We start from the raw sequence: 16,359 nt of genomic DNA, 5'->3' as shown, positions 1-16,359 counted from the left end.
TGCCTAATGGGCCAGCAGTCTTTGATCTCATGTCTTTGGTACGTTAGTAGGTTTTCTGTCACAACCTGACAGTGTACCATCACTTAGAACGAGAAAGGAGAGGCAGCACCAACTCCAGAGCTCATTGCAGGAAAGTAATTGCTGACACTCAGGTGTGTGTTCAGACCAGACTGCAAACGGGATGCCTGAAAACCTTCCGAAAGGGCCAGCTTCACAGAGAGAAGGCCAGTGTGTGAGTGTGGTGCGCATATGGGCAACATTGTTGCCCCAGAGCTTAGCGGTAGTTTTGGTGTGGAAATTTTAAATGTTTACCTGGAAACCTGACTTCTTGGCATCTCTTAAGGAATTTGCCTCATAAAACAGAACGTTTGGCCCCTACCTGAATTTTAGATGTGTGGAGCCTGGAGTAATGAGCTTTTGCAATAATCATATCAGATAAACACGTCATTGCCAGCATCTATGCTGTGGTATTTAAAATGCTCTCTAGTTACAGAAGATGGTGAAGCACTTAGGCATTGGTGTGTTTGTCTGAACTTTGGAGTGAAGGTTCATTCTGGAGTGAGAGCGGGGCAGTATCTACGGTTCAACCCAGTTGGGACCACCTGAGCCGAGGGAGGTGCGGCCCGCCTTCTGAAGTCCCAAGGGGTCGGGGTCTTGCCGCCACCCTCCCAGGTGGAGGGTGCCAATCTGGGTCCAGCCTAGCTTGCTCACCTTGCTTTGCCCCATCTGCGCCAGGTTGCAGCCCCTCGCACGTCACGGTGTACAGCGAGTACGGCGTGGATGTCTTTGACGTGCGCACCATGGAGTGGGTTCAGACCATCGGCCTGCGGAGGGTAAGGCCCCGGGCCGGGGCGGGCAGTCTCCTGCCACTCTGCCGCCGGCTGCGCAGCTACCATCCCTCTCTGGTTTCCAACACAGATAAGACCCCTGAACTCTGAGGGCACCCTCAACCTCCTCAACTGTGAGCCTCCCCGCTTGATCTACTTCAAGAGCAAGTTCTCCGGTAGGCCTGTCTCAGCAGAGAGACGTGGAGGGAAGGAGGGATTACCTGTCATCTGTCTGTCACCGGCACGCACGGCCCTTCCCCCTCACACCCTTTGTCCTCCCCACCCCTGTACCCTCTCCATCCCACACGAGGCCGCTCGTGACTGCAGGTGTCATTCTTCATTCCTGCAGGAGCAGTTCTCAACGTGCCCGACACCTCCGATAACAGCAAGAAGCAGATGCTCAGGACCAGAAGCAAGAGGCGATTTGTGTTCAAGGTGCCGGAGGAGGAGAGACTGCAGCAGCGGCGGTAAGAGCTGGATCCCTGCCAGCGGCCTCACCAAGGAGGGCGGGTGGTAGAGCCAAGAGTTTACATATTGTGAATCTCAAAAATATTTTCTTCTCCCCAGAGAGATGCTTAGAGACCCAGAATTGAGATCCAAAATGATATCCAACCCAACCAACTTCAACCACGTGGCTCACATGGGCCCTGGTGACGGGATGCAGGTGCTCATGGACCTACCTCTGGTGAGCTCAACGGGAGGGTGGGTGGGGCACCCCTGCTGCAGGGCAGAGTTGTGTCTGTGACACTGGCAGGGCTTTCCTGGCCTCTCCCGTGCTGTCTGAGGGAACTCCTTCGCAGGCATTTCTGAGTCACCCAAGTTCACCCCTCCTGCTCCTGGGAGCTCTGAACACTGGGGACGTTTGTATTTGTTAGGTGTCTGTCACCATTTCAGTCTGTTAGTGTTTCATAAGGCAATTGGCTATCAACAATGATTTCTAAATCACATCTTAGTACGATCAGGGAGCATAATTTTTCTTTTTTGCTTAAAAAAGTGTGTTTCGTATAGGATTTGACTTGACCTAAAATTGCCATTGCCAATTCTTAGCTCAAAACTGACCTGATACCACTGTCCAGAGACCCCTGTCTTGCTCATTGAGGTCCCAGGGCCCTGGCCGTGGTCTGTGCTGCAGACTTTGCACCACAGAGTTGGCCTGCCTGCTGGGTCAGCTGGAGTCAGACATGGCTCTGCCCTGGGGCCTGTGCTTCCAGCCAGGACGCCCCGAGTGTGCTCACAGGTTGTTCTCTCTGCCCAGAGTGCTGTGCCCCCTGCCCAGGAGGAAAGGCCTGGCCCTGCTCCTGCCAGCCTGTCCCGGCAGCCTCTGCCCAGGAACAAGCCCTACATCTCGTGGCCCTCGTCAGGTACAGAGGGCACTGAGGGCGGGGGCCTGGGATACTGAGACTCCAGACTTTGGGTTCAGCTCTTGACGCTTTTCCCTAAGATGACAGCCGTCTTTGTTCCATAGGTGGATCAGAGCCCGGAGTGACTGTGCCTCTGAGAAGTATGTCCGATCCCGACCAGGACTTTGACAAAGAGGTAAGACTTGCCAGTTACAGGGATGCAGCCCAGGTATCTGAAGCTCCATACAGGAGGAGAGTCAAAGTAGCATCCTTTGGAGAAAGATGCTCATCTTTCCTGGTGCAGCCATATGGGGCCCATGGGCTCTGGGAGGAGGTTGGGGAGGAGTGCAGCTGAGTCACCACCCGCAGAAGGAAGAGCAGCCTGATGATGTGGGGGCCTGGGTGGTTGTCACCAGGCCCCCTGAAACTCCCCGCTCACAACTTTTCAGGCTGTGCTGAGGGAGGGAGAAGGTGACATGGGCTCTTTGGTCTTGAGCCCAGCGGGAAAAAGATGTGGGTTCCTACCTCCGTGTAGTGGCCTGAGCAGCACAGTCCCTTGGTCAGACCAAGGCCCCCATGGCCTTGTGCCAGGCCTCCTTCCAGGCTCTGCTTCTGAGTCACCTGGCTCCCCTGCTCCCTTCTCCCCTGCCCCCAGCTGTGGCTGCCCTGAGTCTGGGCCAGAGAGAATGCTGCCGAGAGTACCTGAGCACAGAGGGGCTGCGGGCAGGTGTTGGGGCCCCTACTCTCCTCCTGGGCACTGACCGTGGGTTAGGCTATCACTCTGCATGACTGAGAAGTGAAAGCCTTTGTGTGAAAAGTCCAGCCAACTTCCTTCTAGACTTTTCTGTGTAGTTCTATACACTTAGATGTAACGTACCAGTAGGTACGTTCTTTTTAAAGTACAAATGGCCTCGTGCGTCTTGGAGAGCCTTCCATGTTGGCCTCTCCTCCCCCTCCTCCTCCTCTGAAGGCCACTGGGATGAGAGTGTGGGGGACTAACATGGAGAACCGCCACTGGCTCGGGTTTTCTTTGGGCTTTCCAGACCCTGCTGTGGTTGGTAGCATCCTCATGCAGTAGAGGTGTGCCTCAGTTTCCCATGTGTGAGATGGGGGTGAGAATGCTCCTGCCTGCAGGGTTTTTGAGAAGATGAGGTGAGAAACGCCCAGCACTGAGGCTAGCCCAAAAGTGAGTGCCCGAGGGTCTTTCTGCCCTTCGGAGCATTTCTGTAGGAGGCAGGCAAGGAGCTGAATACTCTCCCCGAGCTGCACCACCGGCATGGACATTGTGTATTCACATTAGCTGCTGGACTAATAAGGCAAAAAAAATTCCTAATTTTTACTGAGGTTGGTCGTCTTTTCAAATGTGAATTGGCCGTTTCCTCCTTCGAGGTCTGCACCTTCACCGTCTTACCATTGGGTCATTGCGCTTTTTCTCTTACTGAGTTATAGAAACTCTTTATAAGTTGTGGATGTTAGCTGTTGCAGATACTTTTTCCCAGTATCACTAATCTTCTAATTTTGTCTTTTAAGGGTGTCTTATTACACAGAAATTGTTAATATTTATGCAGTCCAGTTTGTATCTTTTTCAATTAAGATAAATATTCTCTTGTCTTTTTGAGAGCTTGACAGGGTTTTCTTTTCTGTTTGTCATTGTATCATGAAAATGTCTCTGTGTGAGAAAGAGTGAGTGTCTGAGTGTCTGTGTGAGTATAGGCAAGGACCTGAGCTTGTTTCTTTCTAAAGTGGATGGCATGGATGGCACACTGGCCCTGCACCATTTAATTCCCTCCATCTTGAAATGTCTTGATTGCATGTTAAAATTCCTTTGTTTACATGTTTTATTTCTGGAACCTCTGTTCCACCAGTGGATGGATTATTTTCCTCTGCCAGTACACCTGTAACATGAGATCTGACAGAGCAAATCTCTTTGCTCCCTGTTTTCAACAATTTCTTAGCTACTTTTTATTTTCTCTTCCAAGTAAACTTTAAAACCAGCTTGTTGGCTCCCTAATAATTAAGTGAAAATTGAGTTGAGCTTTTCACTGAGGTTACGTTGAATTCATAGATTAATTTGGGGGATATTCACCATCTTGACCTTTCCTATGCAGGAACTTTGAGCGTCTCTCCAATTAATGGTTTCCATCCTACAGGTCGTGCATGTTGGTGGTTAGTAAGTTTACTCTTAAGAATTTCAAGGTTTTTGTTGCCATTGTGAGTGGAGTATAATCTTCCACTCCCTGTTTGGTGGTTATTGCTGGTGTCTGTACAAGTTGGTAACTTTGCAATGTTCTGTGTCCAGCCACTTTACTGAGTTCTGACTGGTTCTGGTATTCAGTTGATGGCCTTGGAGTTTTGTTCTTTGACCTTGGGGTGTGTGTGTTTGTGATGGAGTGTGAGTGAGTGTGTGAGTGTGAATGTGAATGTTGCCTCTCAGGATGCTGGCCGGGGCTCCTGAATCGTGCAGGTTTGCATCCCTGGCGCCATAGGCTCTGTGCGTCTGCCTGGGTTTCCCACTAGCAGTGATGCTGCCTGTCATTTCTAATACCTTTTCACCTGACTGAGAAGGTGTTTTTCTCTTCCTAGCTTGGGAAGACTCAATAAGGAAGGGGTGATGGATATTAATCAGACTCTTTTTAATGTTTTCCAAAGTGACTTTCATGGGTTTTTTTGAGAGTGGATTTTCTTGCATCCTGAGAATAAATCTTCTTGATCATGACGTATTATTCTTTTTTAGCACACTGATTCAGTTTGTGAACATTTTGTTGACAATTTTTACGTCTGTGTTTATGAATAAAGTTGACCTGTGCTTTTCTTTTTCTGTGCCTTCCTTAGCCAGCCTTGTTTTCAGGGCTGTGCCTGCTTGAACTCTCACTTAGGAAGTTTGCATCTCTTAGTTGCTATAATACAGGGATTTTCTTTCCTGGAAGCTTTCATAGACCTCTCTTAAAACTGCCTGAGATTGATGACTTTAGAGATAGGTCTTGGGTTTTTTTTTTGTTATTTTACTTTTTTCCCTTCACTTGTCAATTTTGAAAATTTCAAACCTCCAGAAAAGTTGCAAGACTCGTAAAGTGAACAACCCCTATAAGCTTTACCTAATGCATTTTTCCCTGTTTGATTTTTGGGGGAAGAAGTAGCAGAAAGCAAGGGGCAACGTCACAATTCCCCTAAGTACTTCTGCACATGTCTCCTGGGAGCCAGGGTGTCACCTCCCGATGACAGTGACCACTCTCAAGAGCTTACGTCACTCCTCTACCATCATCCTATGCCCTGTTCCTGTTCAGATCCCCCAGCTGTCCCAGTGGGGTCCTCTAGAGCTTTCTTAAATCCAGAATCCACTCAAGGGGCATGCATCGCATTGAGTAGTCATGTCTCTTTAGTCGTCTTTAGTCTGTATCCAGCCTTTTATCTTTCATGACATTGAATTTGCTATGAAAAGTACAGTTCTTTTGCAAAATGTCCCACAGTCAAGGCTTTTCTGGTTTTTGAATTGGGTAAACAGTTTGAAAAGTCCCCACACCTCTCTCCCAGGCACCCAGTTCTCCCAAGGGACTAACAAATAAGTATGTATAAGCATGCATGTGTACACGCACACACAAACACACGCTTTTCCTGAACTGTATCAGTAGGTTGCATATATCATGCCACTTTACCTAAAAGCAAGCATATTCTCTTACAGAGTACAGCTGTCAAATTGATAAAAATAATCTGCATGTTCCAGTTCTTTCAGTTGTTTCCATAATGCCCTCAAGTGCTTTTTTCTGGTACAGGACCCAGCCCCCAATCACATTGCGTTCAGCTGCCCTTTTTAGTCCCTTTTATTCTACAATAAGTCCTTGGGTCTTTCTTTCTCTGGCATGATGATGATGTTTTTGCAGAGAGCATGTCTGTTATTTTCTAGAATGCTCCTCAGTTTGAGTTTGTCTGACATTTCCTTGTCTTGAGATTCAGATTGTGTGTCCCAGACTGGAGTACTATACTGAGGACGTGGTGTCCTTCTCTGGGTGTTGCCTCCGGAGGAACAGGGAACCTGTTTGTCCTGCACTGACCTTGTTTGTTCCTCTTTTGAATTTAAGTGAAATTCATATAATATAACCATTTTAAAGTAAACACTTCACTGGCTGTTTAGTACATTCACAATGGTGTGCAACCACCAACTCTATCTAGTTTGAAACATTTCTGTTACTCCAAAATAAAACCCCTACCCATTAAACAGCTTCTCCTCGTTCCTCCCTCCCCCGGCCCCTGGCAACTGCCAGTCTTTGTTCTGTGTATGGATTTGCCTCTTGTGTGCGTTTCATATAGATGGAATCATACATTACATGGCCTGTCGTGTCTGGCTTCTTTCACTTGGTGTCGTGTCTTGAAGATTCATCCCTGTTGTAGCATGAGTTAGTAGGTGGTTACTTTTTGTTGCTGAATAATACTCCATTGTATGGATATACTACAGTTCATGTGTTCATCAGTCCGTTTTGATAGACATTTGGGCAGTTTCTACCTTTGGGCTATTATGAATAATGCTGCTGTGAACATATGTGTACACTTATTTGTTTAAGTGTACACTTGTTGAAGTGCTTTTCACTTCTTTTGCGTATGTATCTAGAAGTGGAATTTCTGGGTCATACGATAATTCTGTGTCTAACTTTTCGAGGCACTACCAAATTATTTTCACAGCAGCTGCATCATTTTACATTCCCATCAGCAATGTATGAAGGTTAAAATTTCTTTACGTCTTTGCAAACAGTTATTCAGTTATTTTCTTTTTTTGTTTTTTGTTTTTTGGGGGTTTTTTTTGATAGCCATCCTAGGGGTTGTGAAGTTTTATCTCATTGTGGTTTTGATTTGCATTTCCCTAATTAGTGATGGCAAGTGTCTTTTTCATGTGCTGTTGGCCATTTGTGCACCTTCTTTGGAAAAATGTCTATTCGGGTCTTCTGCCATTTTTTAATTGGGTTATTCATTTTTTTCTTGTCAAATTGTAAGAGTTCTTCATATAATCTGAATACCAGACCTCCGTCAAATATATTATTTACAAATATTTTCTCCCATTCTGTGGGTTGTCTTTTCACATTCTTGATAATGTCCTTTGATGTACAAAAGTGTCTAATTTTAATGAAATCCAGTTTACCTGTTTTTTATTTAGTTGCTCATGATTTTTTTTTAAATTGAGTTAATGATAGGTTACAATCTTGTGTGATTTCAGTTGTACCTTAATGTTTGTCATTCGTGTTGTAGGTGCACCACTTCACCCTTTGTGCCCACCCCCGACCCCACCTTTCCCCTGGTATCCACTAACCTGTTCTCTTTGTCCACATTTTTAAATTCCTCATATGAGTGGAGTCATAGAGAGATTATCCTTCTCTAACTGTCTTATTTCACTTAACATAATTCCCTCAAGGCCCATCCATGTTATTGCAAATGGAATGATTTTGTTCTGTTTTGCAGCTGAGTAGTATTCCATTGTATATATATACCACAACTTCTTTATCCATTCATCTGTTGATGGGCACTTACGTTGCTTTCATGTCTTGGCTATTGTAAATAATGCTGCAGTGAACATTGGGGTGCATAGGACTTTTGGAATTGCTGACTTCAAGCTCTTTGGATAGATACCCAGTAGTGGAATGGCTGGATCGTATGGTAGTTCTATTTTTAATTTTTTGAGGAATCTCCATACTGTTTTCCATAGTGGCTGCACCAGTTTGCATTCCCACCAGCAGTGTATGAGGGTTCCTTTTTCTCCACAACCTCTCCAACATCTGTTACTATTAGATTGAGATATTTTTGTCATTCTAATGGGTGTAAGGTGATATCTTAGTGTAGTTTTGACTTGCATTTCCCTGATGATCAGTGATGATGAGCATCTTTTCATGTGCCTATTGGGCATCCATATATCTTCTTTGGAAAAATGTCTGTTCATGTCTCCAGCCCATTTTTGGATCAGGTTGTTTGATTTTTTGTTGTTGAGTTGTGAGAGTTCTTTATATATTATGGATATTAAGCCTTTGTCAGATATATGACTTGCAAATATGTTTTCCCAGTTAGTGGGTTGTTTTTTTCTTTCAATCCTGTTTTCATTTGCCTTGAAGAAGCTCTTTAGTCTGATGAAGTCCCATTTGTTTATTCTTTCTGTTGTTTCCCTTCTCTGAGAAGACATGGTGTCCGAAAAGGTCCTTTTAATACTGATGTCAAAGAGTGTACTGCCTACGTTTTCTTCTAGAAGCCTTATGGTTTCAGGTCTCACCTTTAGGTCTTTGATCCATTTTGAGTTTATTTTGGTGAATGGTGAAAAAGAATGGTCAATTTTCATTCTTTTACATATGGCTTTCCAGTTTTCCCAGCACCATTTGTTGAAAAGACTTTCTTTTCTCCATTGTATGCTCTCAGCTCCTTTGTTGAAGATAAGCTGTCCATAGATGTGTGGTTTTATTTCTGGGCTTTCAATTCTGTTCCATTGATCTGTGCACCTGTTTTTGTACCAGTACCATGCTGTTTTGATTACTGTAACTTTGTAGTAAATTTTGAAGTCAGGGATTGTGATGCCTCCCATTTTGTTGTTTTTTCTCAGGATTGCTTTAGCAATTCGGGGTCTTTTGTTGCCCCATATAAATTTTAGGATTCTTTGTTCTAATTCTGTAAAGAATGTCATTGGGATTCTGATTGGGATAGCGTTGAATCTGTAGATTGCTTTAGGTAGAATGGACATTTTAACTATGTTTATTCTTCCAATCCATGTACATGGAATGTCTTTCCATCTCCTTATGTCGTCATCCAATTCTCTCAGAAAAGCCTTGTAATTTTCATTATATAGGTCCTTTACTGCCTTAGTTAAATTTACCCCGAGGTATTTTATTCTTTTTGTTGCAATTGTGAATGGTGTTGTGTTCTTGAGTTCTTTTTCTGTTAGTTCGCTATTAGAATATAGAAATGCTGCTGATTTATGCAAATTGATTTTATACCCTGCAACTTTGCTGTAGTTGTTGATTACTTCTAAGAGTTTTCCAATGGATTCTTTGGGGTTTTCTATATATAAGATCATGTCATCCGCAAACAGCGAGAGTTTCACTTCTTCCCTCCCTATTTGGATTCCTTTTATTCCTTTTTCTTGCCTAATTGCTCTGGCCAGGACCTCCAGTACTATGTTAAATAAGAGTGGTGATAGAGGGCATCCTTGTCTCGTTCCTGTTTTCAGGGGGATGGCGCTCAGTTTTTGCCCATTGAGTATGATGTTGGCTGTGGGCTTGTCATATATGGCCTTTATTATGTTGAGGTAGTTTCCTTCTATGCCCATTTTGTTCAGAGTTTTTATCATAAATGGCTGTTGGATCTTGTCAAATGCTTTCTCTGCATCTATTGAGATGAGCATGTGGTTTTTATTCCTCAGTTTGTTGATGTGGTGTATCACGTTGATTGATTTGCGGATGTTGAACCATCCCTGTGTCCCTGGTATGAATCCCACTTGATCATGATGTATGATCCTTTTGATGAATTGCTGAATTCTGGTTGCCAAAATTTTGTTTAGAATTTTTGCATCTATGTTCATCAGTGATAGTGGCCTGTAGTTCTCTTTTTTCGTGGTGTCCTTGTCTGGCTTTGGTATCAGCATGATGTTGTCCTCATAGAATGTGTTAGGAAGTGTTCCATCCTCCCTAATTTTTTGGAATAGCTTGAAAAGGATAGGTATTAAATCCTCTCTGAAAGTTTGGTAGAATTCCCCAGGGAAGCCATCTGGTCCTGGAGTTTTATTCTTTGTGATGTTTTTGATTGCTGTTTCAATCTCTTTCCTTCTGATTGGTTGTCTGCTTCTTCTTGAGTGAGCTTTGGGAGATTGTAGGAGTCCAAGAATTTATCCATTTCCTCTAGGTTATCCATTCTGTTAGCGTAGAGTTTTTCGTAGTATTCTCTTATAATCCGTTGTATTTCTGCAGAGTCTGTTGTTATTTCTCCTCTTTCATTTCTGATTTTGTTTATTTGAGCTTTCTCCCTTTTTTTCTTTGTAAGTCTGGCTAGTGGTTTGTCAATTTTATTTATCTTCTCAAAGAACCAGCTCTTTGTTTCATTGATCCTTTCTACCGCCTTTTTCGTTTCAATAGTATTTATTTCTGCTCTGATTTTTATTGTTTCTCTCCTTCTTCTGACTTTGGGCTCTGTTTGTTGTTCTTTTTCTAATTCAGTTAGGTGTAATTTGAGATTGCTTATTTGGGATTTTTCTTGTTTGTTAAGATGTGCCTGTATTGCAATGAATTTTCCTCTTAATACAGCTTTTGCTGTATCCCATATGAGTTGGTATGGCATGTTATCATTTTCATTTGTTTCCAGGTATTTTTTTATTTCTTCTTTAATTTCTTCAATGATCCATTGCTTGTTCAGTAGTGTATTGTTTAGTCTCCACATCTTTGTGCCTTTCTCAGCTTTTCTCTTGTAATTAATTTCTAGCCTTATAGCATTATGATCAGAGAAGATGCTTATTATTTCAATTTTTTTAAATTTGTAGAGGCTTGCCTTGTATCCCAACATATGGTCTATCCTTGAGAATGTTCCATGTGCACTTGAGAAGAATGTGTATTCTGCTTTTTTAGGATGAAGTGATCTATATATGTCTATTAAGTCCAATTGTTTTAGTTTTTCATTTAGCTCCACTATTTCTTTGTTGATTTTCTGTCTGGATGATCTGTCCATTGATGTGAGTGGGGTGTTGAGGTCCCCTACTATTATTGTGTTGTTTTTAACATCTTCCTTTAGGTCTGTTAATAGTTGCTTTATGAACCTTGGTGCTCCTATGTTGGGTGCATAGATATTTAGAAGCGTTATTTCTTCTTGATGAAGTGTCCCTTTAATCATTATATATTGTCCCTGTGTGTCTCTCTTTACTTGTCTTATTTTGAAATCCACTTTGTCTGATATGAGAATTGCAACACCTGCTTTTTTTTCCTTGCTATTAGCTTGAAGTATTGTCCTCCACCCCTTCACTCTGAGCCTGTGTTTGTCCTTGGGGCTGAGGTGTGTTTCCTGAAGGCAACATATTGTTGGATCTTGTTCTTTAATCCATTTTGCCACTCTGTGTCTTTTTATTGGAGAGTTCAATCCGTTTACGTTGAGAGTGATTATTGATGCATGTGGACTTAAAGCTGTCAATCTGTTGCTCATTATCTGGCTTTCCTGCTTTTCTCTTCCTCTGTGCTTTATCCTACCCATTTGATACTGCAGTTTCTTATGCTGGGTTTCTTAGATTTTTGCTTATTTATGTTTTATGTCTCTGTTCTATTGTTTAGTTTACTGTCTACCCTGAAGTTTGTATTTAGAATCTCATGAATAATATAGTCTATTCTCTGGTGGTCTCTTACTTACTTGGCCTAGACTGATTTAGTATCTTTGCTCTTCCCCTCCTAAATTATTATTGTCATTTCTTGTTCTAAGTTGTGTTATGAGTTTGTAGTTAGAGTGGTAAGATCGTCTTTGCTTTGGTAGTTTCCTTACCTTTATCCTAATGCTATAGTTGAATATTTGCTATCCTATTCTGATTCTATTTATCTGTCTCCCTAGTCTCTGGTTTGTGACCCCTTTCTCCCTTTTTTCTTTTTTCAGGTATGAGAGCCTTCTTGAGAATTTCTTGTAGTGGAGGACTTTTGGTTACAAATTCCCTTAACTTTTGTTTGTCTGGAAAAGATTTAATTGCTCCCTCATAGCTGAAGGATATTCTTGCTGGATAGAGTATTCTTGGCTGAAGATTTTTATCTTTTAAAGTTTTGAATATGTCACTCCATTCTCTCCTAGCTTGTAAGGTTTCTGCAGAGAAATCTGCTGAAAGTCTGATAGGAGCTCCTTTGTAGGTTATTCTCTTCTGTCTTGCTGCCCTGAGTATTCTTTCTTTGTTTTTCATTTTTGCCATTTGTACTACTATATGCCTTGCAGTAGGTCTTTTTACATTGACAAATCTAGGAGATCTGAAAGCTTCCTCTACACACATTTCTCCCTCAATCCCTAGATTTGGGAAGTTCTCTTCTATAATTTCATTAAGCACACTTTCTGCTCCATTTTCCTTTTCCACGTTCTTGGGAATTCCTATGATCCTTAAATTCTTTCTCCTTATTGAATCTCCTATCTCTCTAATACGCTCCTCATTCCTTTTAATCCTTAGTTCTCTTTCTTCCTCTGTCTGGACCCATTCAGCCTGTCTATCTTCTATTATGCTAATTTGATCTTCTGTGGAGTCTACCTGGGCATTCAGGGAATCTGTATTCTGTTTTATCTGGTCCATTGTATTTTTCATCTCTAGTAATTCTGTGATTCTTCTTTATAATTTCAATCTCTTTTGTGAAGTAACTCCAGAACTTGGCTTGTTTCTCTATCTTTCTCTCTACCTCATTGAGTTTTTTGATTATAGCTGCTCTGAACTCATTTTTACTTAGTTTACCTATTTCCAAGTCCTCAGGACTTAATTCTGTGTTTTTATTGTTTTCCTTCTGGTCTGGGGCTTTTATAAATTGCTGGATGGTAGAGGAGCGGTTTTTTCTCATGGTGGTAGAATTCGGTTGCAGTTACAGCCTGTCGCCACTAGATGGGGGTCGAGAGCTGCATGTTCTGAGCTCTCGCCTTTGGGCAAGATGGCTGCGCCCACTGGCTTTGCCGGGAGGGAGGGACGGTTTTTCTCGCTCGATGATCTGGATTTGGATGAGTTCTGTTCTCTGGTCTCCCGGGGCCCTGGGTTTATTGGGTCCCCGTGCACGGAAGCTTTCCCCCGTCAGCGGGTTTCCACTCTACCGGCAGCGGGAGTCCTAGACCATCCCCCAGTGGTGCAGCCCCTCCCCTGCTCCTTCCCAGAGCTGCACAGCGATCCCAGACTCTGGGGGAGGGAGCAAAGTTCTCTCCTACCCCGTTCCAGCTCCTCCGAGGCCGGCAGCAGGATCTCCGTCCTCTGTCTTTTGATACTGTAGGTCTATGAGTCCTGGCATTAGGTTCATTAGCTGAAATTCAGGGGTTTTTTTTCCAGTCCTTTGTTGTACTTTGGAGGGGAGAGAGTCCTGGGTCAGCTCACCCCACCATTTTGCCTAGTTGCTCATGATTTGATGTCATATCTGAGAATCTACTGCCAAATCCAGGGTCATAAAGATTTATTCCTGTTTTTTTCTAAGAGTTTTATGGTTTTAGCTTTTATATTTAGGTCTTTGATCTATTTTGAGTTAGTTTTTATATATGGAGTGAGGTAGGAGTCCTGCTGGATTCTTTTGCATGTGATTATCCAGTTGTTCCAGCACCATTTGTTGACGAGACTGTTCTTTTCCCCACTGGATGGTCTTGGCACCCTTGTTGGAAATCAGTTGACCATAGATGTATAGATTTGTTTCTGGACTCTCAGTTCTAGGTCATTGGTCTTTATGCTAGTACATACCACACTGTTTTGATTATTGTTACTTTTAGTACGTTTTGAAGTAGTAAGTTTGGGAAGTGTGAGTCCTCCAACTTTTTCTTATTCAGTATTGTTTTGACTCTTCTGAGCCCCTTTTAATTCCATTATGAATTGAGAATTGGCTTTTCCATTTCTGAAAAAAAAAGTAATTGGAATTTCACTAGGGATTGCATTGAATCTGTAAGTCACTTTGGGTAGTATTGACATCTTAATATTTAGTCTTCCACTCCATGAACATGAGATGTCTTTCCCTTTTTTTGTGTCGTTCGTTCTTTCTTCTTTTTGGTGAGGAAGATTGGCCATAAGCTAACATCTGTGCCAGTCTTCCTCTATTTTGAATGTGGGATGCCACCACAGTGTGGCTGGATGAGTGGTGCTAGGTCTGCACCTGGGATCCGAACCTTCGAGCCCCAGGCCACTGAAGCAGAGCACATGAACTTAACCACAGCACCACTGGGCCAGCCCTATTTGTGTCTTCTTTAATTTCTTTCAGCACCATTTCATAGCTTCACTGTATAAATCTTTCACCTCCTTGGTGAAATTTATTCTTAGCTGTGTTTTATTCTTTTGGATACTGTTGTAAATGGAATTGTTCCCTTAATTTCTTTTTCAGATTGTTCATTGTTGATGCATTAGAAACACAGCTGATTTTTGCATATTGATCTTGAACCCTGCAATTTTGCTGAATTTGTTTAGTTTTTTGTGTGAGTTCTTTGGGATTTTCTATATATAGAATCCTGTCATCTGTGAACACAGATGGTTTTCCTTCTTCCTTTCCAACTTGGATGCCTTTTTCTTTTTCTTGCCTGATTGCTCTTACCAGCAGTTCTAGTACAGAGTTGGGCAGCGGTGAAGCAGACCTCCTTGTTGTCTTCCTCACTTTAGGGGGGCTTTGTCTTTCACCATTGAGTATGAAGTTAGCTGTGGGTTTTTCATGGACACCTTCATCCTGTTAAGAGAGTTTCTCCGTCCCTAGTGCTGTTGTCATGACAGAGTGTTGTGTCGGTGACTGCTGGTCACTTTTTGTGTGGTGTCTGCTTTCTTCACTGCAGACTTGCTTATTCCTTTTTGTAATTAAAATTCCTAAGTCGTTTGTGGGGTTGGGCCTTGGTTTACAATCTCTCACCAGCAAGCTTAAGGACCATGTGAAAAGCCTGTGGAGAGAGTATGGGTTCTCATAACAAGAAAAGAGAGCGCAGTTGCCACATCTGTCCCCCACAAATGCCCGCATCTAGCTGGGCAGCACACCCCTTGACAGACCCGGGGCAATTGGTTCTCAAGCTGTCCACCTTCTTTGTGTTCACAGCCCGATTCGGATTCCACCAAACACTCAACTCCATCAAACAGCTCCAACCCCAGTGGCCCGCCGAGCCCCAACTCCCCCCACAGGAGCCAGCTCCCCCTCGAAGGCCTGGAGCAGCCAGCCTATGACGCCTAAAGCCGCTGGCTCACTGCCTCGCCACCACAGGCCAGGGAGCCAGGGGTGGCCTCCAACATCAGTGCCAAGACTGAGCTGACCCTCCAGTGTTGTCCAAGGAAATGTAGAATCAATTTGTAGATATGGAGATGAAGAAAAACCTTTATTATAATAACGATCAGTTTTATGCCACGTTATTCGTGGCAGTAGACCAGATCCATTCATCTGCACAGCTGTGAGGCGACACTGTTCCGTTTGCACATGAAGGACCACCACACAGCCTCTCCTGTCCAGAACAAGCTGAGAAGGCATGTGGGGCCCTGCTGACGCCGGCCCTTTCTGCAGAAACCCGGTAGACCCAGCATGGCTCTGCTCAGGAAGCAGACGGCTCAGGACACGGCCTCAGTAACAAGTCTGTTCCCTGAAATTGTTTCCTGGGACCTTAGGAGAATAGTAGGAAGTTGTATATCATTCCGTGTCACTAGAATTTTGAAGACAGAGGAAATGGAGGTTAGTTTGTGGCCTTTTTATTCATTTAGCCATTTCATAGTCAGCCGCAGAAGTCCTTCTGCTGATCTTGTAGAGGTGGACAGAGGCCCATTACAAGTGACGCCTGCCCTGCCCTGGGTCCCTTGTGTGTGTTAGTGCATTCCTGGTCACAACCATGAAGTGTCATCAGTATCTACTACTGTGAAGTCAGCTGTGCTCTGTTTCCCACTCGCTTCCACAGCTTCTGCCTCCTGCCGTAAAACTGGTGAGTGTCATGGTGCAGCCAGGCCCCGAGGCCTGCTGGGCCGAGAGGAGGCCAGAGCCCCAGGTTGCCCAGCAGCAGGCACCAGGACACCCCCACCCTGCCCAGTCCCGCCCCTGCATGGAGCCCCGTGCTTAGTCCCCGTATGGATCCTGTAGACTCACCCGACACACTCCTGCACATTGGCCCTGCCCGTGGCGCGGCGACACTGCCCACGTATTTACTCTCACCCTCCCTTGTACCACATGTGAGTAATCAGGTTTGTGGCCTGTCTCATTAAAGGCTTGTGATTAGCTGGCCAGCAGACACAGCTTGCCCTTGGCCCAGGACAGGCTTTCCCCTCTCCCACTGGTCGACGTGCTTGGCGACGCTGTTTGAGACGTGCACTTAAACGTGAGTCGGCACTGCGTGGCGTGGCACCACGGCCTGCCTGTGCGCGCCACACACCCAGCACCTGCCCGCCACCCGCCCCGGGCCTTCTGCTGGGGCTGGCGCCTGCTGGGGGTTCTGGTTTTTACTTTTTTAATGTAAGTCTGAGTCTTTGTAATTATTGAATTGTGAGAACATTTTTGAACAATTTACCTGTCAATAAAGCAGAAGACGGCAGTTTTAAAGTT

At 44.0% G+C, this 16,359-nt stretch overlaps 1 protein-coding gene across 4 annotated transcripts in view; it reads left to right on the top strand.

Moving 5' to 3' along the window:
* CDC42BPB (CDC42 binding protein kinase beta) overlaps positions 1 to 16,359 on the top strand; it is a 133,110-nt gene extending 116,751 nt beyond the window's left edge. For 3 of the 4 annotated variants that reach the window (XM_046647315.1, XM_046647314.1, XM_046647313.1), the window contains 7 exons: positions 736 to 833; positions 919 to 1,003; positions 1,177 to 1,294; positions 1,395 to 1,512; positions 2,083 to 2,188; positions 2,293 to 2,363; positions 14,881 to 16,359. In XM_046647315.1, coding sequence (XP_046503271.1) covers positions 736 to 833; positions 919 to 1,003; positions 1,177 to 1,294; positions 1,395 to 1,512; positions 2,083 to 2,188; positions 2,293 to 2,363; positions 14,881 to 15,012 — 728 coding nt within the window. In that variant the 3' untranslated portion in view covers positions 15,013 to 16,359. Of the gene's footprint in view, positions 1 to 735; positions 834 to 918; positions 1,004 to 1,176; positions 1,295 to 1,394; positions 1,513 to 2,082; positions 2,189 to 2,292; positions 2,364 to 14,880 lie in introns of those variants that run through there. The other variant, XR_006886306.1, reaches the window with a different exon arrangement.

Source organism: Equus quagga, chromosome 20, assembly GCF_021613505.1.
Source record: "Equus quagga isolate Etosha38 chromosome 20, UCLA_HA_Equagga_1.0, whole genome shotgun sequence".
Classification (NCBI taxonomy): domain Eukaryota; kingdom Metazoa; phylum Chordata; class Mammalia; order Perissodactyla; family Equidae; genus Equus; species Equus quagga.
This window is presented reverse-complemented; position numbering and strand designations above follow the sequence as displayed.